The sequence below is a fragment of the Podarcis bocagei genome (genome assembly GCF_964188305.1).
Source record: "Podarcis bocagei genome assembly, chromosome: 3".
Classification (NCBI taxonomy): Eukaryota; Metazoa; Chordata; class Lepidosauria; order Squamata; family Lacertidae; genus Podarcis; species Podarcis bocagei.
The window spans coordinates 99,183,259-99,208,453 of NC_138127.1; the positions used below are offsets into that span (position 1 = coordinate 99,183,259).

At 46.4% G+C, this 25,195-nt stretch overlaps 1 protein-coding gene across 2 annotated transcripts; it reads right to left on the reverse strand.

Annotated features, from left to right (window-relative positions):
* Positions 1-1,174: 1,174 nt before the first annotated feature.
* On the reverse strand, positions 1,175-22,051 carry MTIF2 (mitochondrial translational initiation factor 2). 2 transcript variants are annotated; one of them, XM_081188555.1, is made up of 15 exons: positions 21,619-22,051; positions 21,010-21,037; positions 19,779-19,994; positions 19,207-19,327; positions 17,635-17,806; positions 15,447-15,607; positions 14,477-14,653; positions 13,784-13,923; positions 12,681-12,805; positions 11,183-11,387; positions 8,848-9,100; positions 6,507-6,647; positions 4,358-4,522; positions 2,197-2,337; positions 1,175-1,540 (listed from the first exon to the last, which is right to left on the reverse strand). In XM_081188555.1, the coding sequence occupies exons 3-15, from the start codon at positions 19,986-19,988 to the stop codon at positions 1,371-1,373; spliced, it is 2,181 nt and encodes a 726-aa protein (XP_081044681.1). In that variant the 5' UTR covers positions 19,989-19,994; positions 21,010-21,037; positions 21,619-22,051; the 3' UTR covers positions 1,175-1,370. The 2 variants fall into 2 exon arrangements, with proteins under 2 accessions (XP_081044681.1, XP_081044680.1); XM_081188554.1 differs by lacking the exon at positions 21,010-21,037 and having other exon boundaries at positions 19,779-19,995.
* Between the last annotated feature and the right edge of the window lie 3,144 nt (positions 22,052-25,195).

Genomic DNA, 25,195 nt, shown 5'->3' on the forward strand with positions numbered 1-25,195 from the left:
TTAAGTTCTTAACCCGAGGTACCGCTGTATGAGGTTTCTTGCCATCACTAGTTCCCTCTCCAAACCTGGAATGATGGAAGACCTTGTTCCTTGGAGCAGCAGGCTGCCAACCTTTTTGTCCCTCCAGGTACTACTATCCACACCACAATGTGTTCTGACTACGATAAAATGCTATAGAGTCTCATTTTAGGAATAGGAGGGAAGAAACCCTTTGTGATGTCTCTGGGTACCATGTTGGCATTCCTTGCTTAGACACTAAATACCAAGGTAAAGGGGACCCCTGGCCATTAGGTCCAGTCGTGACCGACTCCAGTTGTGGCGCTCATCTCGCTTTATTGGCCAAGGGAGCTGGCGTACAGCTTCCGGGTCATGTGGCCAGCATGACTAAGCCGATTCTGGCGAACCAGAGCAGCGCACGGAAACGCCGTTTACCTTCCCGCTGGAGCGGTACCTATTTATCTACTTGCACTTTGATGTGCTTTCGAACTGCTAGGTTGGCAGGAGCAGGGACTGGGCAACGGGAGCTCACCCCATTGCGGGGATTCGAACCGCTGACCTGATTGGCAAGTCCTAGGCTCTGGTTCAACCCACAGCGCCACCCGCGTCCCAAATACCTATTTCACAACCATGGCTGTGTTCCACATTTGTGTAAAAAGGCTTTTTTGGGGGGGAGGGGGAGAGATGCCATGGCTGCTATCATTCACCCAGCACAATCTGAGCATGGAGTCTTGAGGAAGAAGGGGCATACGATTCTCGTAAAGCATTGCAGGAATTGACTCCCAACGATCATGAAAATGTGTTTTCAGCTTGAAATACATAGGGAGTCATGGGAATCCTGTTCATCCCCTGGAAGCACACAAAGGTGGCAGCTTTACCTTCAACATACACACTGCTTGAATGTGGCATGTAGGTAGAGATACTACCATCATGTGGTTCTTGAATTCGTGGCAAGCTGGTGCTAGCCCTGTAATCGCCTCATGTAATTTCAATGTATGAATTTGTACTCCCAAACTGATTTGAATAATAGTTTGGCACACATGTCTGCAGTGACAGATCCTCACATAGTTAAGCAAGCACTTAGATCTGTTAAAGCAAAATGTATTATTTTGGCACAGCCTATGACACAAGTTTCAGGATGTTCCTATTGTAATACATAAAATATAGATCAAGGTGGTTTCACTGTACAGCTAAGCTCTCCCACAGTTTTTATTGAAATTTACAACATAATGATTTTTTTTAATATTAAAAAATACATTAAAGTCCCCTAGTCATTTTTACAATGCAAACTGCTTCTCAAATGTCTCTGTGATGCAGTGCAAATAATATAATCCGAGTTTCTCAGCCCATAACATATTTGGCTGTTTTGAGATTTAAAATCCTGGGTCCCAAGAGATCGTCTGCTCAACTTCCTTTTCATTGAAGCAAACAATTTCATCTCCTACTTGAAATGCTATGTTCTTGTCCAAACTGAGCCCACAATCCATGCCAGTCTTGACTACAGGGACATCATCTTTATGGTGCTTCATTGACGATAGGTATCCTAGGTAAAGCAGACGTACATAAAGCAAAAACTCCAAATTGTGCAACATTTATTACAAGGTGAGAAATGTTTAGAGCGCAGAGATTGCTCCAAACAAGTCACAGCACTCCAGAGCACACTACTCAGAATCAGAATTGTAGAGTTGGAAGGGACCCTGAGAGTCAACTACTCCAACCCCCGGAAATGCAGGAATCTCAGCTAAAGCATCCAGTGTTCTCATGGTTGCCACATATAGGATTTAACCATCAAATGCCTGGGTAAACAGTAACGTTTTCAAATTCCTCCGGAAAGTTAACAGTGTTGGAGACACACACCTCACATGAGATTATATGAACACACCTCTCCAATAATTCAACACAGTCATGTGGAAGAGAATCAATAACTGATTCCACCTGGAGCTCTGCTACCCACAAAAAATTCTACATAGCATATTGGGAAAGTGTCTGTGACTGACATTGGACTGAGGAGGATCAAACTTTATTTTTGTATAAAGAGGTGCTTAAATATCGGCTCCTTATTCAGTCTATTGTTATTTTTTTAGTAAGAAATTCACCTAGGGGAGGGGCAGAAAGCAGGCTTACGAAATCCAGGAGTTTCATACAATTGTGAGAACTGGGCAGTAAAACTGACTGCTTAGGAAATCAACCGCTACTCACCTGTCCAAATAACTTCTTGATTACGAATTAATTTAAATTTCATCTTTCTGTCCAGCTGCCCCTTCTGTACTCTGCAGCCAGCTACTGGAACTGTACTTTTTCCAACTGTGACATCAAAGATTGCTAAAACAACAGCTGTTCCTAAGGAAAACAAAAAAGCATGAGAATCCTAAAAGTGTAAAAGTGCCATTTAGGCAGTCTCTGCTCATTAAAAAGGATATGAACATTAATTCCAATCAAAAAACAAAAGCTAAGGTGACTTGTATCCAGTACTAAAAAAACCCCAGCATCCAGACTGAACAAGTCTGCAATCTTCCCCCTTTCTTGTTTTGCAGTACTCTGCAGCTTTAGTCTGTTTTACTTCATTCAACAAAGTTTTACTTAGCTTAGAGCTTAGACTCATTGAAATGAATGTGATTGGTAGACCCACTGAACTCAGCAGGTCTGTTCTGAGTAAAAGTTGAAGCCCATCCCTTTCCCCCCTAGTCTTGACCTACAGACGTTCTGTTCAAACTGCACCTCACCATGTGCTGTAAGATTGCAGCAAACATTACAAGCAAAGTTTCAAGCACTGTATACCTGAAGGAGTGTCTCCAACCCCGTCGTGTAGCCCAGCTGGACTCAAGGTCCAACTCCGAGTGCTTTCTAACCTTGTGAGAAGCAAGGTTACAGGGAACCAGGCAGAGGGCCTTCTCAGTACTCAACACCCGCCCTGTGGAACGCCCTCCCAGCAGATATCAAGGAAATAAACAACTATCTGACTTTTAGAAGACATCTGAAGGCAGCCCTGTACCAGGAAGTTTTTAATGTTTGATGTTTTACTGTGCTTGATGTTTTTAATTTGTTGGAAGCTGCCCAGAGTGGCTGGGGCAACCCAGTCAGATGGGTGCCATATAAATGAAGAACTATCATAATTATTATCTTGGCTGCCACAAGTCCTAGAAATTTGCATTAAAAAAGGAAAATAGATCCTTAGGAGGTGGCATTTCTGCAGCCGGTTACGGCACTGCGCATTTCTGCAGAGAACCCTGTCTCTGGTTTGTCACTATTCCATGAACATCAGTACTTTAAGAAAAAGGTAAGGTAAAGGACCCCTGGACGGTTAAGTCCAGTCAAAGGCGACAATGGGGTTGCGGCACTCATCTCGCTTTCAGGCTGAGGGAGACGGCGTTTGACCACAGACAGCTTTCCGGGTCATGTGGCCAGCATGACTAAACCGCTTCTGGCGCAACGGAACGCCGTGACGGAAACCAGAGCACATGGAAACGCCATTTACCTTCCCACTGCAGCAGTACCTACAGTGGTGCCCCGCAAGACGAACGCCTCGCGAGACGAAAAACTCGCAAAACGAAAGGTTTTTTCGTTTTTGAGTTGCTTCGCAAGACGAATTTCCCTATGGGCTTGCTTCGCAAAACGAAGCTTGCCCCGCAAGCTCCGGGGATAGCGGGAAGCGCAGCGCGTCTTCCCCGCTGTCCCCAGACCTCTTTTGAAGCAAGGGGCGGCGCGGAGAAGATCGCTTCTCCCCGTTGCCAGCCCCGCAAGCTCCGGGGACAGAGGGGAAGGCACAGCGCCTTCCCCTCTCTCCCCGGACCCCTTTTGAACCAAGGGGCGGCAAGGGGGAGAAGCGATCTTCTCCTCTCCGCCCCTTGCTTCAAAAGAGGGGACAGAGCGGCGCTTCCCCTCTGTCCCCGGACGGTCTCCATAGGAACGCATTGACTGATTTTCAATGCATTCCTATGGGAAACCGTGCTTCGCAAGACGAAAAACTCGCAAGAAGAAAAAACTTGCGGAACGAATTAATTTCGTCTTGCGAGGCACCACTGTATTTATCTACTTGCACTGGCCTGCTTTCGAACTGGTAGGTAGGCAGGAGCTGGGACAGAGCAACAGGAGCTCACCCCGTTGTGCGGATTCAAACCACCAACCTTCTGATTGGCAAGCCCAAGAGGCTCAGTGGCTTAGACCACAGCACCACCCGCATCCCGCTTTTAGAAACTGCTATCCCTTGAATGAAAGACTTCTGGTGTATCATCACGCCAAAGGTCCAGTGGCCAGACAGCTGCTTTTGGGAAGCCAACCACCCGGGCCCCCGGGCCAGCAATGCTTACCACCCACCCACCCACCCACCCCTATTTCTGCCATCTCAAATTCAGAAGTATACCCAACACATGCTCCTCTAGAGAACAGGGCAGAGTGCTGCTCAGCTCCGCCTGTAAATCTTCAACAAGCCGGTAGATGATTTTGTGCATTTTCAACTTTATTCCCTTCTTGGCAGCCAGCTGCTGAATAGGTTTATTTGCGTCCACGTTGAACCCGTATACAACACCTGACAATGCAACAAAAGAGGGTAAGTGTAAAATTGCTATTTTACTTTTTCTTTCTAATGGCTCAAATTAAGCATAATTAAGTTCCAGAGTTGCTCTATTTACCAAACATTAAGGGCAGGGCTGAGTATATTCATGAAGAGAAAATCCAAAACATCTGCAACATGGTAACATTCTGCACCTAGGAATGCTAAATTCTGAAACCCAACTGAATTGCACCCATTCACACGCACCTGCTTATTTTGCATAATTTATTCCACATCTGAAAGAAAGAGATGGGGAAGAGACGTCTCGGGAACTGAAAATCCTACCCTACTCCTCTCTGACTTCCATGATTTCACCAAGCATTACACACACACACACACACACACACCTCAAGCCTATCTTTGCAGCCATGTGGGAGAGAGACCTCCTTTACAATAAAGATGAGTTTCTTGCAATGTTAAATTCTGTGCCCTGAATTCCCACAGCCATGCAGAAAGCCATTTATTTCGCTTATAAAAACCTGCAAGTTGCCTTTTGTCCCACAAAGGGCCTCAAGCTGACTTACATGAAAAGCATTATGTGAAGACTCTTAATCTTGCATGCAAAGCATTCAGAAATCAGGATGGTGCATGCAGCAACTACCCCTAAACCAGGAGAGTTAATGCGCAGCTCCAATAGCTGGCATCAAAGGTGCCAGCTGGCCACAGTCTTGACAGGTAACACAATGTGTCAAGGGGATGAGATACGCATTCCTGACTTGCCTTGCAACATGGGTGGGAAAGTGTATCCCGTTCTGCTCCATGGGAACCCTGCCTGCAGTCACTGCAGCACACCTTCTGTGTACAGTGGTACCTCGGGTTACAGACACTTCAGGTTACAGATGCTTCAGGTTAAAGACTCTGCTAACCCAGAAATAGTACCTCGGGTTAAGAACTTTGCTTCAGGATGAGAACAGAAATCGTGCTCTGGCGGCACGGCAGCAGCGGAAGGCCCCATTAGCTAAAGTAGTGCTTCAGGTTAAGAACAGTTTCAGGTTAAGAACGGACCTCCGGAACGAATTAAGTACTTAACCCGAGGTACCACTGTACTTTAAGGCCGGTTACTGAGCTGCTGACTGCTTGCAAGGCATCAAAACGAGCTCGACAGATTAGAGAACTGGGCAAAAACAAACAAGATGAATTTTAACAGGGAGAAATGTAAAGTATTGCACTTGGGCAAAAAAAATGAGAGGCACAAATACAAGATGGGTGACACCTGGCTTGAGAGCAGTACATGTGAAAAGGATCTAGGAGTCTTGGTTGACCACAAACTTGACATGAGCCAACAGTGTGACGTGGCAGCTAAAAAAGCCAATGCAATTCTGGGCTGCATCAATAGGAGTATAGCATCTAGATCAAGGGAAGTAATAGTGCCACTGTATTCTGCTCTGGTCAGACCTCACCTGGAGTACTGTGTCCAGTTCTGGGCACCACAGTTCAAGAAGGACACTGACAAACTGAAACGTGTCCAGAGGAGGGCAACCAAAATGGTCAAAGGCCTGGAAACGATGCCTTATGAGGAACGGCTAAGGGAGCTGGGCATGTTTAGCCTGGAGAAGAGGAGGTTAAGGGGTGATATGATAGCCATGTTCAAATATATAAAAGGATGTCACATAGAGGAGGGAGAAAGGTTGTTTTCTGCTGCTCCAGAGAAGCGGACACGGAGCAATGGATCCAAACTACAAGAAAGAAGATTCCACCTAAACATTAGGAAGAACTTCCTGACAGTAAGAGCTGTTCGACAGTGGAATTTGCTGCCAAGGAGTGTGGTGGAGTCTCCTACTTTGGAGGTCTTTAAGCAGAGGCTTGACAACCATATGTCAGGAGTGCTCTGATGGTGTTTCCTGCTTGGCAGGGGGTTGGACTCGATGGCCCTTGTGGTCTCTTCCAACTCTATGATTCTATGATTCTATGATCTAAGACACATGACTTTGTACCGCTTTCTTCAATGGCCACCCTTTACCTTTAAATGTCTCTGCGAGGTTTATGTCATTTTCGCTAATATCCCCAATCCCACAGTGGACCACGTCTAGTTCACACTCCTCATCGGCGTCGTAGGTGTCCAAGATGTTCAAGATGGCTTCCACAGAACCATCAACGTCACCTGGGCGGAGCAAAAGTCCCAGTGAGTTTAAATGCGAGTGGCACACGCAAAACAAAGAATAGCACAACTAATTACTGTACAATCCATGAGGATCTTAAGTCTCATGCAATTAAATGAGAAGGAGCTGAGCAATGAATAGAGCTTTGATTAAACTCGCGGAAACTGTGTCTCACAGACACACTGAGAGCCAGTGTGGTGTAGTGGTTAAGAGCGATAAACTCGTAATCTGGGGAACCGGGCTTGTGTCTCTGCTCCTCCACATGCAGCTGCTGGGTGACCTTGGCCTAGTCACACTTCCCTGAAGTCTCTCAGCCTCACTCACCTCACAGAGTGTTTGTTGTGGGGGAGGAAGGGAAAAGGAGGCTGTTAGCCGCTTTGAGACTCCTTCGGGTAGTGATAAAGCGGGATATCAAATCCAAACTCTTCTTCTTCTTCTTCTGAAATTAAAACCTCCCAGGACTTTCCAACAGTCTGATTAAAATGTTGTGGGGTTGCTCAATAAAGAAGAGTCTACAAGTACAGCCATTAACAGTCGTGACTGTTAGCACTGGTATTGTATTTGCATTATAAATGCATTTCACAAAGAATAACTGGTATGGGGAAAGGAGGTGGCAGTTGGCAAGCTACTCTGTCAGTTGATTCTTTGGCTGAGAACCGTGAGGGTGTCTGGAGGAGTTTGTGAGGACAGGCAAGCTATGGACTAGTAACTTATGCACCGCTATGAAGGCGTTTTGAAAACAAAAAGGACTAAAGCCTCTCTTGGGCTCAAGGGAGAGAAACACATTGTAGTCATTAACATTTACGTGAATAATACTTGCTGTTCAACTGTTGCCAACTTGACAAGTCTCAATTTATCTTCAGGTCTTGTGTATGGTGCCTAAGGTAAAGGTAAAGGTAAAGGTACCCCTGCCCGTTCGGGCCAGTCTTGCCAGACTCTAGGGTTGTGTGCTCATCTCACTCTATAGACCGGGAGCCAGCGCTGTCCACAGACACTTCCGGGTCACGTGGCCAGCGTGACAAGCTGCATCTGGCGAGCCAGCGCAGCACACGGAACGCCGTTTACCTTCCCACTGGTAAGCGGTCCCTATTTATCTACTTGCACCCGGGGGTGCTTTCGAACTGCTAGGTTGGCAGGCGCTGGGACCGAACGACGGGAGCGCAGAACCGCTGATCGTGCGATCGGCAAGTCCTAGGCGCTGAGGTTTTACCCACAGCGCCACCCGCATCCTGTGTATGGTGCCTATTTTATCATAAATGGCTAACAATGACAGGTGCCATTCTCAATGCCAGTTAAGCCACACCTGTGTGTCAGTTAAGTAGCACGAGGAAGGACCACGGTTCAAGCATTAAAGCATTTGCTTTCGATGCAGGAGGACGACCTAAGTCCACTTTCCAACACCTCCAGGCAAGACTGTGGGAGCTCTGTCTGAAATCCTGGAAAGTCGCTACCAATCAGTGCAGACAATACTGAACTAGGCAGACCAATGGTCTATCTTGATATAAGGCAGCTTCCTATGTACCATGTGTGCCCTCTTGTGGGCCTTGCTTTCTCGAGGCTTCAAATGGTGCTGTCAGGGAACTGCCATCGGCTCAGGGGCGAGAGGGGAATAGCAGGATGGATTACAGAGAGCCCCCAAAGATTGTGGGAAGCAGCACCTCCTCAGCGGAGGAGAGTAATCACGCCTCCAGCGGAGAGGAGCTGTAGGGCTTGGGGGAGGGGAGACGGTGCCAGGCACCGTGCCTGGGCAAAGCGGGTAGGAGAGAGGTCCTCTGTTACCCACGCCCTCCCTGCGCAGTAGGCTTCTGCGCAGAGAGGGGAAGCGCAGACTGGGTGTCAACAAACTACTCTGCTGGGGAAGGTTTAAGGACCGCCCACTCTCAGATTCTGCCAGTGAATGAGCAAGACATGGAATAGAGGCGCTCTTCATGGTGAAGGTTTTTTTTGGCACCAATAACGAGGGTTTACAGCTGACCAGGGAGGAATTTGCCTGATTGCTTGATTGCTCTCGAGCAACCCCCTGATACCATTACAGGTGCTATTTAATATTATATGGGGAAGTGCACCTCGCCCAGCCCACTGCCTCGGTGCTGGGGAATAATAATAATAATAATAATAATAATAATAATAATAATAATAATAATAATAATAATAATTAATAATAGCAGCTCTTGGGAGCAGGACAAACCAAAAGGACTCCACCTTTGATGATGATGTGCAGCACATTTTTGTCACTCTCCCCTTTTTCTTTCGGTCGTATAGTCAGGAGATGCTTTTTCCTCTTGTACACCGCTGCCCTTCTCTGCTTCCAGGACATGTTTTCCATGCCTTCTCTGTCCTTCTTGTAGGCGTCCCTGTGCTCCTTCTGCTTCACCTCAATGACCTCTAGGTCCTTCTTCGCCTTCTCTTGTTGCTCGGCGTAGCTTCTCCACTCAACAACTTCACGAGCCCTTTGCTTGGCAGAAGAACAAAAGAACTGCCTCTCTGATCTAGCAGGATAGCTGGGATCCCAGGATCTGGGCTCCCACCTCCATCTGCAGCCCCCACCCAACAGCCCAAGGGTTCCCCTCCCAGCAGCAATTTATTTTTGGTGTGCACCAAAAGCTACAGAGGGAAGTGGGGAACTGTGTTCGGTACCTGGAAGGGAAGGTAGTAGTCAAACCTACATCTGCAGCACTGACCAGCCAGATATTAACAGCTCAAACTAGGATGGAGTCAGCCACTGCAGCTGGTACTCAAATATATGTTGCCTCCAAACACAGCTGTTCTGTTTAAATTATCTTGGGTTTTTTTTTAAAACTATATTTTTTGCCTTACACTTTTTATTATTACTTCATTTTATTTTATTTAGCCAGTGTGGTGTAGTGGTGTAGTGGTTAAGAGCGGTAGTCACGTAATCTGGGAAACCGGGTTCGTGTCTCCGCTCCTCCACATGCAGCTGCTGGGTGACCTTGGGCCAGTCACGCTTCTTTGAAGTCTCTCAGCCCCACTCACCCCACAGAGCGTTTGTTGTGGGGGAGGAAGGGAAAGGAGAATGTTAGCCGCTTTGAGACTCCTGAAGGGGAGTGAAAGGCGGGATATCAAATCCAAACTCTTCTTCTTCTTCTTCTTGTGTACCACCCTACTAAAGAAGAGAAACGGTCTCCTGTGCGATTCGGACAACCCCTTTAAACCATGACCTGTGTTTTAGGTGATATCACCATTGTTTTAAACCATGATCTATGTTTTAGGCGATATCACCATTGATATCCCTGATTAATTTATGAGCAGAGGGCGATGTATAGGTTACAAAATTATTGTAATGTATGATGGTGGTTTCTGTTTGTATGATGGTGGTTTTTGTTTTTGTTTTGCTTCGGTTACTGTTTGTCTTTTGTAAGTTTTGGTGATTTTAAATTTGGAGGTTTAAGTATAATATGTCGGTATGGGAAACTGTCGTGTAACGGGCCAATGGCCGTAATAAAGATCAATCCAATGTACCACCCTATACTCTTAGATCTCAGGGTGGTTTGCAATATATAATCACGATATAAAAAACACAAGATACGTAATAAAAATAAGAACAATAACACACTAAAAATCTACCCCCCCCCAAAAAAAAACATTAAAAAGGGCATCGGATGACAATCAGCCAAAGGCCTGGTTGAAGAAGAATGTTTTTGCCTGGTGCCTAGAGGTGTATAATGAAGGTGCCAGGCAAATCTCCCCAGGGAGAGCATTCCATAAGTGGGGGGCTACTGCAGAGAAGGCCCCGTTCTCATGTTACAACCCTCCAGACCTTTTGTGGAGGAGAAGTGGTCAATGAGGTAATTATGCTTCTGGTGGCTTGAGGAAGATCAGAACAAGCGCTGCTAAGTGCACAGAGATTGTGGGGCCCACTGTGCTCTCCATGAGCCGCTGCACCCTGCCATCTTAGGTACAGTGGTACCTCAGGTTAAGTATTCATTCTGGAGGTCTGTTCTTAACCTGAAACAGTTCTTAACCTGAAGCACCACTTTAGCTAATGGGGCCTCCCGCTTGCTGCCGCACCGCCGGAGCACGATTTCTGTTCTCATCCTGAAGCAAAGTTCTTAACCCGAGGTACTATTTCTGGGTTAGCGGAGTCTGTAACCTGAAGTGTATGTAACCTGAAGCGTATGTAACCCGAGGTACCACTGTAATGGAGTGGAAGAAAGCAGGATGCAAACAGCTTGCACACAGCTTCTGTTCCAGCAGTGTAAATAGCTTCTTGAGCTGCCACAGCCGAAGCCAATCCGTGTTCATTAATTCTGCTCCTTCTCTCTAGTACAGGGATGGGGCCCCAATGTGGCCATTCTGATATTGTTGGGCTCCAACTCCCATCAGCCTCAGAAAGATGGGAGTTGCAGCCCAACGACATGGGGAAGGCCGCAGGTTCTCCATCACTGCCCTGGTAGCTTGTCCCTGCTGCTTCCCCCCCAGAGGCCTGGAGCCCAAGGTGAGTGTGTCCTCGTTGTCCAGTGAGAGGACCCACCTTGGGGGCGCCAGGATTAAATGCTGAATGGGAAATCTGTGGTACCTCAGACTCTACTTCAAGGAGTTCCTCTCCGGCTGAAGGAACCTCCTTCCATCCCACGATCTCCACTGGCATGCTTGGAGGGGCAACTTCCAGGGCCTTGCCGTTCTCGTCAAACATCATACGCACTTTGGCCCAGCTTTTCCCTGCAACCAGAATACAGCCCTTTCTCAGAGTGCCTCTCTGGATGATGGCCGTGGTCACTGGACTAGAGGGGAGAAGGAGGGAAGATCGCGTTTGAATTAGTACAGCCAATTTTATGCCACTAATTTTATTTGCATTTTTTTCCCATAGTGAGCTGTCTTGAGGTGGGTTATAGCATATGTGGATGGTAGCAAACAAATTCGCAATGCATATGCTTTCTGTTTACAGTGGTACCTCGGGTTAAGAACTTAATTCGTTCCGGAGGTCTGTTCTTAACCTGAAACTGTTCTTAACCTGAAGCACCACTTCAGCTAATGGGGCCTCCTGCTGCCGCCGTGCCGCCGGAGCACGATTTCTGTTCTCATCTTGAAGCAAAGTTCTTAACTCGAGGTACTATTTCTGGGTTAGCAGAGTCTGTAACCTGAAGCGTATGTAACCCGAGGTGCCACTGTACTTTGATATCTGTTTTATCACACTTGAGACCGGTCCTTCCAAATAGTTCAGGACAGTGTACCTAGATTCCCCACTCCTTAAGTCAGGGATGGGGAAATCAGTGGTCCTATAGATGTTGCTGGGATTCAACTCCCCTCAGCTCCAACCAACAATCAGGCATGATGGGAAATGTAGGTCTGCAATATCTGGAGGGCCGCTGGTTCGCTAATATCACCAACCCCACAGTTCCTTACCCCTGTTAGGTGAATTATGATGGAGATAAGGACCAGTCCCAAGTTCACCCACTACATTCCCGGTGACTCTCCTGTGGCTTCCCAGAAGCACAGAAAGAGATAGATCGGTTGCACACTGGGTTCAATAGCCTAACCTCGCTTAGTGTTGCAGTAACAGAAGCCACTTTGCTTCTAAATAACAGGAAATGGAAATGCAACAGGAAATGGAATTTGGACATCTGGAACTGGGCATGAATTAAAGGATATATATCAAGGGAGGAGAAAATTATGGAATATTATTCATAGAATCATAGAGTTGGAAGAGACCACAAGGGCCATCGAGTCCAACCCCCTGCCAAGCAGGAAACACCATCAGAGCACTCCTGACATATGGTTGTCAAGCCTCTGCTTAAAGACCTCCAAAGAAGGAGACTCCACCACACTCCTTGGCAGCAAATTCCACTGTCGAACAGCTCTTACTGTCAGGAAGTTAATTCCAATATGTGATTGCAGTAGAGAGATTTTAACATGGACATGGATGGGAAAAAATAGAGGACTGGTGGTGGCAATTAATGGAGATAACATTGAAGAAAAAAGCATGGTTGACATTTACCAATAATAATAGTAATAATAATGACTCAAATGACTAGTGAATCTGTCAAGGAATGACGGGGCCTGCGCCTGTGGCTCACCCTTTTCCTTTATCTGTACGAGACTCTATGATGGTGCCTTCCACGGGGCCCGTAGAGTCTGCCTTCAGTTCCAACACCTCCGCAAGAGCCACGGTTGCCTCTGCTAAAGCCATCAAGTTGTCACCCTGTACCAAACAAAGACAGTTCAGAAAAGAGCTGAGTCGCTTGGGATCAAGGAAATGACACATCAGTTACGTTACGACAGGAGATGAATAGCTCTAAAATCTGGATTACTGCATAGGCGGCCGTTTGAGGATGGGGATGATTTAAACCCCTCTGCATGGAGACTGTCATGGTGTGGCCAGGTATTCCTTCATGTCCAGGAACATGCATCAGCATCAGGGAATTTCCCCCCAACCCACAGTACTTCCTTTGCTGGGTTGTGGGTTTTCTGATCATTTGCAATGGCATGAGGAAAAGACATCCAATCTGTATGGTCCGTCATAGAGCAGCTTTGTTGCTGCCTCTGCTCTTTAAGGAGGCAACCCTAGGGCTATAGGATAAACAGAGAGAGGCCAGAAGTTGAATTCTACCTCCTTGCTGCTACCGAAACCTGGCCCTACCAATGGATGCCGGTAGAGTCAAAAAGAGGGTGTTTCGAGGGAGCACCAGGAAACAGCTTGAATCGGACAGATCCAAAAGCCCGGGTGATGGTGTAAATCACACCTTTGTATTACCCTCCAAAACAGGGTTTCTAAGAACCCACAAAATGGACCTCCCTTCTGCCCTGCTGGTGAAAACACAGCAGGGCTTAGTTGCATACGGCAGCGAAATACTCTTTGGGTCCCACTCATTTTAGGACTGCAGATTTAGTTGTTTATTCAGCCTCGAAAATTAACATTTGCCCCAACTAATTCTCTCCCAGATCGATGTAAGAAACATCTTAGCGTTAATCTAATGATCTGTAGATCTACACCTGCAGACACACAAGAATGGCACAAGCATTTTTATTTTGCACCGTGAAAAGCACTACAAATTACCTTCCAGAATTAGCTGGAACCAGCTTATGGGAAAAGGAAACATGCTTCTGGAAATAACACGCTTCCAGAAATGAAGCCCACCTATGACCCGCGGTTAGTACCGTGACAACAGGTTAAAATTACCTTTAGTGCTGAAACATGGACAGCCTGAACATCTCCTCCGTATTCTTCGCAAACCACATTGTGAGCCAGAAGCTCTTTCTTCACTCTATCCGGGTCGGCTTCAGGCTTGTCGCATTTATTAATGGCAACGATAATTGGAACTGCGAGAGAAAAGAAAACGGGGGAGAATGCCAAAGTCCAAACAGCGAAGCATGGGAAGCAGCAAACCAAAGACGTTTCCCCAAAACTACAGTTCAATTGAGTGAAAGAATATTTATTTGTGAAGCTGTTTTGATCCCACCATATCAGAATGAACAGCTCGCAAACAGGTAAGCATCTGACCTAAGGGCCTTGGAAAAAAGTGAAGGCTTTCAGTGATTACTGTATTTTTTTGCTCTATAAGACTCACTTTTTCCCTCCTAAAAAGTAAGGGGAAATGTGTGTGCGTCTTATGGAGCGAATGCAGGCTGTGCAGCTATCCCAGAAGCCAGAACAGCAAGAGGGATTGCTGCTTTCGCTGTGCAGCGATCCCTCTTGCTGTTCTGGCTTCTGAGATTCAGAATATTTTTTTTTTCTTGTTTTCCTCCTCCAAAAACTAGGTGCGTCTTGTGGTCTGGTGCGTCTTATAGAGAGAAAAATACGGTATGTATGCTATTTGACCAATGGCACTTATCTCTCCCTTCCTCCCACCCACTTTAAAGAAAAGTGCTGTACCTTTGGCATTTTTAGCGTGTTGAATAGATTCCACAGTCTGCTTCATTACGCCATCTTCTGCGGCTACCACCAATATGACAATATCCGTGACATGTGTACCTCTTGCCCTCATGGCTGAAAAGGCAGCATGGCCAGGTGTATCCAGAAATGTTATTTTTTCTCCAGAAGGCAAACGCACTGCAAAAAAACCCAAAACAAAAACCCCAACAACAATCAAATCTATACAGCACTACTGTAAAAATTATAAATGCATGTCAAAAATCTATGCCCCACAGAGCTCCATGGGTCTTGTTCCCCACCAAAAAATGGTTACACGATTGCAGACTGCTCAAATTCCTTTTGAACATGGATTCTGTTAAGGTAGCAACAGTTCTTCACAAAGCCAAACTCAGGCAATCTGCTAAACATATATTTCTTACATGTTTTTTTTTAAAAGGTTTCTTTTACTGTCACTGCTGCAGTCCCAAGCTCCACTGTATGCCTTCATGATAAATATTATTTTCTTGGAAGCCGCGCCCCTTATTCTTGAAGCTGGTCTTCATTTCCGTACTGTACAGCAGAGTAGCGTCAGCAACTCAACCTTTAGATCTGGACAGTGGCGTAGCGTGGGTTGTCAGCACCCGGGGCAAGGCAAGTAATTTGCGCCCCCTAACCCGTGGATTTGCGCCCCTAAACCTAACCCCCAGATGTTGCGCCTGGTGCGGCCGGCCCCCCCTGCACCTCCCACGCTACGCCACTGGATCTGGGACTGTTTTCTGACACTAAAACACCTTAGGAAACAAGATTGTGTGGAGATCCCAAGGAATCCTGGGGGCTGTAGTTTGTTCAAGGGTGCTGAGGGGAGACCCTTAACAGCTATGACCGTTAAAGTGGTCCAAGAGTTCTTTAAATGTATGGTGTGGACGGGACAATCTGAGGAAAAGCCAGCGTAATTATCAATGCACGTTAAAATGACTCTGATAAATCATACCAAGAAAGGCACCGATATGCTGCGTGATGCCGCCTGCTTCCATTGCTGCCACCTGAGTTTTCCTCAGCGTGTCAAGCAACGTAGTTTTCCCGTGGTCAACGTGGCCCAGGATGGTAACAACTGGAGGCCTTGGAGTTAATGAAGCAGGATCTGCAGGAGGCCTGCAATGAACAGAAACACACAAGGCTTGCAAATGAAGTCAACCAGGGGTCAGCAAACTTTTTCAGCAGGGAGCCGGTCCACTGTCCCTCAGACCTTGTGGGGGACTGGACTATATTTGGGGGGGGGGAGAGAACCTATGTCCCACAAATAACCCAGGACGCGGGTGGCGCTGTGGTCTAAACCACAGAGCCTAGGACTTGCCGATCAGAAGGTCGGCGGTTCAAATCCCCGCGACGGGGTGAGCTCCCGTTGCTCGGTCCCTGCTCCTGCCCACCTAGCAGTTCAAAAGCACGTCAAAGTGCAAGTAGATAAATATGTACCACTCCGGCGGGAAGGTAAATGGCGTTTCCGTGCGCTGCTCTGGTTCGCCAGAAGCAGCTTAGTCATGCTGGCCACATGACCCGGAAGCTGTACGCCAGCTCCCTCGGCTAATAATAATAATAATAATAATAATAATAATTTATTATTTGTACCCCGCCCATCTGGCTGGGCTTCCCCAGCCACTCTGGGCGGCTTCCAAAAATACAGTAAAATATCACAGATTAAAAACTTCCCTGAACAGGGCTGCCTTAAGATGTCTTTTAAATGTCAGGTAGTTATTTATTGCTTTGACATCTAATGGGAGGGCGTTCCACAGGGCGGGCGCCACTACCGAGAAGGCCCTCTGCCTGGTTCCCTGTAGCTTTGCTTCTCGCAATGAGGGAACCGCCAGAAGGCCCTCGGCGCTGGACCTCAGCGTCTGGGCAGAACGATGGGGGTGGAGACGCTCCTTCAGGTATACTGAGCCGAGGTTGTTTAGGGCTTTAAAGGTCAACACCAGCACTTTGAATTGTGCTCGGAAACGTACTGGGAGCCAATGTAGGTCTTTCAAGACCGGTGTTATGTGGTCTCGGCGGCCGCCCCCAGTCACCAGTCTAGCTGCCGCATTCTGGATTAGTTGTAGTTTCCGAGTCACCTTCAAAGCGAGATGAGCGCCACAACCCCAGAGTCGGCCACGACTGGATCTAATGGTCAGGGATCCCTTTACAAATAACCCAGAGATGCATTTTAAATAAAAGGACACATTCTACTCATGTAAAAACACACTGATTCCTGGACTGTCTGTGGGCCTTATTGAGAAGGCAATTGGGCCAGATCCGGCCCCGGGCCTTAGTTTGCCTACCCATGAAGTAAACCCTCCTTGTGTTTCTCCTTAACATTTTCCTCTTAACAGATCCCTTAAAATTCCTGAGCATCAATGACCTCAGCATGCGATCGTCAGCAACGAGTCACAGCCCAATGCCAGTAGCCTGCCAAGATGTGGTATTTTCTTCTTCAGGAAATGGAGTACGCATGGATATGTGGTTAAATGAAACGGCGTGCTCTCTTCACAGCAAAGAGCTTTACTTCAGTCAGCGTTTCTTTGTTTATTGAGTTATAGAAACTAAAAGATCTGAGAAGGGTTTATTTCAAATACTACTGACCAAATGAGATTTCCATAACGGCTAAAATGGTTTTTATTTGGACTCGTAGACAGAAGCACAGGAATCGTTTTCCAACGTATTTCTTATCAATAAAAATTTCAGTGTGGCGCAAGCATATTTTTATTCTGAAAGCGCGGCACAGAGAAAAATGGTTGAGAACCACTGGGCTAGAGGATAAGCAAAGCAAAAGGGGTGTGGACAGAGAGAAAACAAAATTGGCTCAATATTAATTAAGGCTTTGATTGACTATTTAATTTCTATGCTGCTTAACACATTGAAAATATCTCTAAGCGGTATACAAATAACTGAAGCAACAACAGACAACTTAAAACAAAATATTATGAAAATGCAGTTAGATATAATTTGTACATTCATATAAAGTTACTAATATTTTTAAATCAATATTAGCACACACAAAAACCTAAGCGAAAAGTTAGGATCCAAGCTTGTGAATGAGTATCAAAGACTATAGACATTAAACATAAGCCGGAATAGCAAAAGGGCGATGGAAAACAGGGTCTGCATAAACCTAGCAACCAAAATCAATTAACCCAAGCCATTACCTCTTTACGGCATCTTTGTTTTCTTTGATTTTGTCTTCTTTCAACTTGGCCCATTTGTGTTTCATGCCGGATTTTTGAACGATGTCCTTGATCAACACTTCATCCAGGACTGAGTCGGGTTCTAGTGCATCTATATCAACGCTCGTGTTTAGCAAGGCTTCGTATATATGATCTGAAAACAGAAACGGAAAGTTGTATTGGTCAGTGCACCAACCTCAGGAAGAACATGGTTGATGAAGCAGCTCTAAGAAGATCAGGCCACTGGATCAGGCCAGTGGCACATCTGGGGCAGCATCCTGTTCTCACATTAGCCAACCAGATGCTTATGGGAAGCCCAAAAGCAGGAAGTGAGAACTGCACTCCCTCCCACTTGTGATTCCGAGCAACTGCCAATTGGACGCATACTGCCTTCAACAATGGAAGTAAAACATAGCAATTTGAACTACTTGGAGCCTAGCTGGATAGGGTCTTTGTCACACAGGGACTTGCAGTCACCACCACAGCAGCTGCTGAATTCAAGCCTGGATTTCAGTGCTGCATAGTTAAAGCTATGGTTTTCCCAGAAGTGATGTATGGAAGTGAGAGCTGGACCATAAAGAAGGCTGATCGCTGAAGAATTTATGCTTTTGAATCATGGTGCTGGAGGAGACTCCTATCTATTCTTAAAGAAATCAGCCCTGAGTGCTCACTGGAAGGACAAATCCTGAAGCTGAGGTTCCATAATTTGGCCACCTCATGAGAAGAGAAGACTCCCTGGAAAAGACCCTGATGTTGGGAAAGATGGAGAGCACAAAGAGAAGGGGACGACAGAGGACGAGATGGTTGGACAGTGTTCTCGAATCTACCAGCATGAGTTTGACAAAACTGCAGGAGGCAGTGGAAGACAGGAGTGCCTGGCGTGCTCTGGTCCATGGGGTCACAAAGAGTTGGACACGACTAAATGACTAAATAACAAAATTTATCACTACCACCTTGGGAAAATATATTTCACATGTGGGGGGAAAACTCTAAATGAAACAAGCTAAAGAAGTACAACAAAGGGTTTTCCATTCTCCTCTCCCAACCCCCCACCGCAAAAAACCCCCCATCCAACTGGGACCAATTCTATGGCAAATTTATTTAATTCAAACCTTTCTCAGATGAAAGTAGCTCAAGCACATCGGAAGCAGATGGCTGAGGAATGCTCTAGAGGATGAAAGACATCTTACACAAACCTCCTTTATGGCACTGGAAAGGCAGGAAATCTTGAAACAATTAAAATGGGCTAATGAGGGACATAAGCTCCGCTGCAGGACTCCCAAGTCAGCAGATACAAGGCCCACATTCTCCTGTCTTGTCAGCAAAGGAAACTGCAATATACTGAGTTAGACTATTGGTCCATCTATCTCAGGGTCTCTTCAAGGTTTCAGACAGGAGACATTGCCAGCGCTGCCTGGAGAGGCTGTGAACTCAACTTGTTTGCATGCAGGGCAGATGCTATACTGAGCTTCACTAAAAGGGGATTCAAGTGGGAGCAGCTGAGAATGAATTTTGATGATGGTAACCTTTGCAAAGTCAAAGAAACAGTCTCACCTATGTCTTTATGCATGGCTTTTGCAAGGTCTTCTACGGTCATCCTGGACATTATCTCAACCTCCTGCTTCTCTGGTTTTGGTTGTACATGTCGCTGTTTCTCCTTGGCTGATTTCTTCCTCTGCAAGAGAGTTCAAGGAGTGCACATGGGATGGATGGAAGGGGAAGCAGTTTCAAGCAAAGCTGTAAAATCTTAAAATGCAATGCCTGCTTTGCTTATACGGCAGCCGGACACACACAGCTATGTAAGAAAGATCCACAGGGACTCAGCTCCAGTGATGCACTTTGAAAGAGGAACAATTAAACCATATGTTGTGCCATATTACCATTTTTCATCTTGTTTCCAATGGTTTCCACTTTTGTCATTTCAAGATGGGCTGGGCAAAAGGCACACTTGAATTTGTTCGGAACAGATCAAACACTTTTACTCAACGTTTCTTTTGCATTAACCATCGTTTTTGTTTCCCTACAAAATACACTGAAGATTCCTCCACAAAACAGCGCAAGCTTTCATTCCACAGGCACACACAACAGGAATTCTTGGAAGCAAGAATAAAGTAGCTGTTAATTACCTCCTTGGTTGTTAAAAGCCTGAATTGTGAGCTGGTGTCTGGCTGCCAGAGCAGAGGGTGCAGCTGAACTGGGCACATGGGGTAGGCAGATGACAAGACAGGCTTCCACTGTGTTCGGTGTCCTTTCCCATAAGCCAGGGAGTGCAGCTGCCGGCAAGCACGATGCAACTGGCCCAAGTTCTCCAGCGTCAGCATCACCCTCCAGTTCATTTCTTCTCTGAAGGAAAGGATATAACAAGTCACCTTTCAAGATATATGGACCATTAGAAGCCACAAATGGGAACAAAAAGTGGCACCAGATGCAAAAGAGGAACAGGAATGCTGTGTCTTCCATGGCTGTGTGGAAGAGGAAATGTCAGCAGGAAATGTTTATTGGGGTGTGTGTGAGAGAGAAAACCATGTTTACTGTATCTGAAGAAGTATGCATGCACACAAAAGCTTATACCCAGAACAAACTTACTTAGTCTCTAAGGTGCTACTGGACAATTTTTTAATTTATTTCGACATGCTTACTGTAATTCAATATTCTACATAACTATTGTAAACCACAGAGGCTCCCATCCTCCTTTGTTCCTGGCACCCTAATCAGAAAATAATAACAGGTTGTCATGTCCGGACCCCAAGAAAGAAATCTGGCAACGTTATGAATCAAAAGGAGGAATCTCCCCAGATGTGGACTGTGCTGCAGTGATGGAAGAAGCTGCACACAGCAAAGATGAGAAGGCTGTCAACAGACAGATTTTCCAAGTCATGTGGCCAGCATGACTAAGCCGCTTCTGGCGAACCAGAGCAGCGCATGGAAATGCCGTTTATCTTCCCGCCGGAGCGGTACCTACCGGTATCTACTTGCACTTTGACGTGCTTTCAAACTGCTAGATGGGCAGGAGCAGGGACCGAGCAATGGGAGCTCACCCCGTCGCGGGGATTAGAACCGCTGGCCTTCCGATTGGCAAGCCCTAGGCTCAGTGGTTTAGACCACAGCGCCACCCGCATACCCCTAGTTCCATACGTCTGCTTTTAATTCCTTTTCTTCGTTTTTTGCTTTTAACTCATTTTAAACTTTTCTTGATGTTATTTCTCTGGTTTTGTTTCTTTATTGTTGTAAACTGCTGTGTGTGTGTGTGTGTGTGTGTGTGTGTATACACACACACATTACAAATACTTCTGTAAAACAAGAAAATCTTTAATAATAAAAAAATGAAATATATATATATAGGATATGAAGGTCTTATTTTTATCTGTAAGCCTGCCTTGAGTCACTGTCAAGCAAAAAAAGGGGGGATAAATAAATACAGTAACAATAACAGTAACAGTAGTAGAAGACAGAAAACAGTGGGACACAGACATTCAAAGGGGGCCAGGGGTATAATAATAATAATAATAATAATAATAATGATGATGATGATGATGGCCGTGGGCTTTGTGAACTCTATGGCAAATGGGCCTCTCTTCCTTATATGGAGAGAAAAGGAACAGGGCGGGTGAGGGAACAGCCAATCCTGCTCCAAGGCTCCCGTTCGTCCATTCAAATCAGCGGGAGAGGACTGACAAGCCCCGCCCACATTCTCATTGCTTCCGTCCCCTCGCCGTGCGGCTTCCCTCCTGCTTTTGCCACGACCTTGCCTGAAGGTGGCGCTCGCGCTCCTCGGCCGCCAACGGCTCCCTTTTGGGGGGGGAAAATCCAAACCACCCACCCCATGCGCATGCGCAGCCCAACTGCCGCGTCTCGAGACAGGGCCGTTAGGAAAGCCGCTGTCGCTTCTCGTGCTGGTATTCCGCGCCGTCCTCGCCCCCCCCCCTCATCGAGCACCCACCCGGGTGCGTGTGTTTCTGTAGCTACCTGTTCTCCGGAAGAAGCCTGTCCTCTCCTTCTTCCTCAGCGAGGAGCCGAAGGCCCCAGCGCAACCCTTGAAAAGAAAAGAGGAGGAAAGGTTTTCTTCATGCCGAGTTCTTCACTGAGCATGCGCCACCCTTCCCGAGCATGCTCGGTGGCGGCGGCCGAAGCCCTGTAGCCCTTCTCTTGCCCTCACTCGGGAAGGGCGGAGCCGCAACTCACGTGGTGAAAAGGGATGTTAGAAAGCTGCTGAGTGACAGCTGAATAAGCCCCTGGCTGAGTTCTATAGGTTTTGCTTCCTAGTAATTAATTTTCAGCTGATGTTTGTCGCAAGTTTACTTGAAGCTGTCTATTTACCGTATATACCCACTTCCCGCCAGGACGCAAAAGTTGGTTTACAATGTTAAAACTGAAGCCACAAAATAAACCGTATAAAGTGTAACGTTGGGGTCAGTCCTGATTTTGAGTCGTCCCTGAGGGTTGCATTTGCCTCCCTCACTTATATGAGGCAGAAGTTCCACTGTATTCGGTGCTGCAAAATAAATGCAAATAAACAAATGCAACCCACTCCTTTGTTCAGTGATAAAGGTAAAGGGGCCCCTGACCATTAGGTCCGGTCATGACCGACTCTGGGGTTGCGGTGCTCATCTCGCTTTATTGGCCGAGGGAGCCGGCATGACTAAGCTGCTTCTGGCGAACCAGAGCAGCGCACGGAAATGCTGTTTACCTTCCCGCTGGAGCGGTACCTGTTTATCTACTTGCACTTTGAGGTGCTTTTGAACTGCTAGGTGGGCAGGAGCAGGGACCGAGCAACGGGAGCTCACCCCGTCACGGGATTCAAACCGCCGACCTTCTGATCAGCAAGTCCTAGGCTCTGGTTTAACCCACAACGCCACCCGCATCCATTGATTGTTCAATGATATTTGCATCCAAATAAGCAGGGAGAATATTTGCAGCCTTATTTGCGGTGGCGTATTGCAGCTTTAGTCTGCCCTGCCCGGTAAATGGTGTTTGTTTTTAAGCAAAAGGAGAGTTTTTCCATTACTGGTTTCTGCAGAATTGAGCTGGCATTCCTACATGTACTTACCTCAATGGGATGAACTACTGAGTAGACATGTATACTAGACTTATACTATTAAACTAGGCAGAAGTTCTGTCTTCCATATGCTGGCGAGCGATTGGAATTTTTAGCAGCTGCAAGGATGGGCAGATTGTTAACAGCTGCAAATTTAACAATAAAAAGCATGGATGTAATATAGAAATTTGCGGTGAGAAAGATGAACCCTACCCCCACCCCCAGATTATGGTTGTGTGTGCTGTTTCTTAAGCAAAACTGGAAGACTGAAACAATATTACTTAGTTCCTCTTTTGATTCTCCATTTTACAGCCCATGTTTAATTCATTTTTCTTTTTTCTCCTTTGGGTAGTCAAGTCAGACACATTCTTTTGGGGCGTTCAAACATTGTTTTAACATGCATTATCACATACAAAGTTTCTGAAGTATTCAAGCACAGTAATTTTGACATGACACCAGCTGCAATCCCCTTTGCACCTATTTGGGTTCAGTGGCGCTTACTTTCGAGTAAATTTGCACAGGGTTGTACTGATAGTCTAAGCTCTAATTTTCTTTCCTGCCAAGGCACTATAATTTGCAGCAATCCTCTGCTCCTTCCTCCCAGGCCCAATAAAAAAATCCGCCTTCCTCTCCTCAGGCTAAAGAGCACTTGCTTGCACTGTGTCATTTGGGATTATCCCTGGGGTTTCTCTGCACTGTTAATGTGAGGGGAGGGCAGAAGAAGATTAAGGGTTTTCAAAGGCTTTTAAAAGGACCACTGCTTCTGCCTAGAATTTCTTCTAATCTATGGGACTAATGTCATGTGTGTGCCAGGAAGAATTTCATTGAAAAGACCCAGCCATCTGTAATCTGACTGCAGTGGGGGGTTGGGGGGAGCGGTGAGAGGAAAACACAGGCAATCAGTGAGCACAGCAGACATATGTTGACTGCAGCCATGTCAGTGAAAGTGCTTTTGACAGGTGCTGTCCTTAACAGACAAACAGCATTCTGTAGAGTTTTCTTTGGAAAGGACTTGAGAGACTCTGCAAATACGTTTTACATATCCAAGTTCAGGTTTATGCTTCCCTGTGCCGGTTGCTAATCATTTGGCAAAAGAGTCTGCCATGCCTTTCACAATGCATTGTACATGGGATGGTTTGGGGGATGACACTGAAACTTCAATGGGTTCAAAATACAGTGGTCAGATTATTGACGGGGATTGGTCAGAACCAGTGGCGTAGCGTGGGTTGTCAGCACCCGGGGCAAGGCAAGTAATTTTCACCCCCTAACCCGTGGATTTGCGCCCCCTAACCCGTAGATTTGCACCCCCTAACCCTAACCCCCAGATGTTGTGCCCGGCCCCCCCTGCACCCCCCACGCTACACCACTGGTCAGAACATACCTTGCCATATTTCCATTGTCTCCTTTTTACTAAACCCATAGTGAAAAATCACTTTGAAACTTATACTATTTTCTCCTCTGTTTTTATGTTGTTTTAATTCTGCTATAGTTTCATTACTTTTTAACTATTGTTATTAATAATTTTTTTAGCCGCCTGTATTTTATCTGTGTTGTTTTACGTAATTAACATGAACTGTCTTGGTGTTCAACTATGAAAAAGGCGGGATGTTGTTGTTTAGTCGTGTCCGACTCTTCGTGACCCCATGGACCAGAGCACACCAGGTACTCTTGTCTTCCACTGCCTCCCACAGTTTGGTCAAACTCATGCTGGTAGCTTCGAGAACACTGTCCAACCATCTCGTCCTCTGTTGTCCCCTTCTCCTTGTGCCCTCAATCTTGCACGGCATAGTTCATAGCTTCTCTGAGTTATTCAAGCCCCTTCGCCACAGCAAGGCAGTGATCCATGAAGGGGAGGCGGGAGGTAAATAAATAGATACAATAATAACCTAGTGCTATGGGTTTTGTGATGGTAGTAAGTCCTTGGCTACAAAGGAGATTCCAGTTTAACATCAGGAAGAACTTTCTGACAGTAAGGGCTGTTTGGCAGTGGAACAGTCTCCCTTGGGAAGCTGTGGACTCTCCTTCTATGGAGGTTTCCAATCAGAGGTTGGATGGCCATCTGTCATGGATGCTTTAGCTGAGATTCCTGGCATTACAGGGGGTTGGACTACGAGATGAGCATTGGGGTCCCTTCCAACCCTACGATTCTGTGACTCTATACAATTAGGTAAAATGCCCCCGTGTAACAGAAGGGCAGGGCGGGATGAGCTCTACTTGCCACTGCTGGAACTGCTTTTTGAGCTTATTACAGTGGTACCTCAGGTTACATACGCTTCAGGTTACAGACTCCGCTAACCCAGAAATAGTACCTCAGGTTAAGAACTTTGCTTCAGGATGAGAACAGAAATTGTGCTCCGGTGGCGTGGCAGCAGCAGGAGGCCCCATTAGCTAAAGTGGTGCTTCAGGTTAAGACCGGACCTCTGGAACAAATTAAGTACTTAACCCGAGGTACTACTGTACTGGAATTTCCTTTTCTACACAACCATTAGAAAATCCCTATGATTCTAG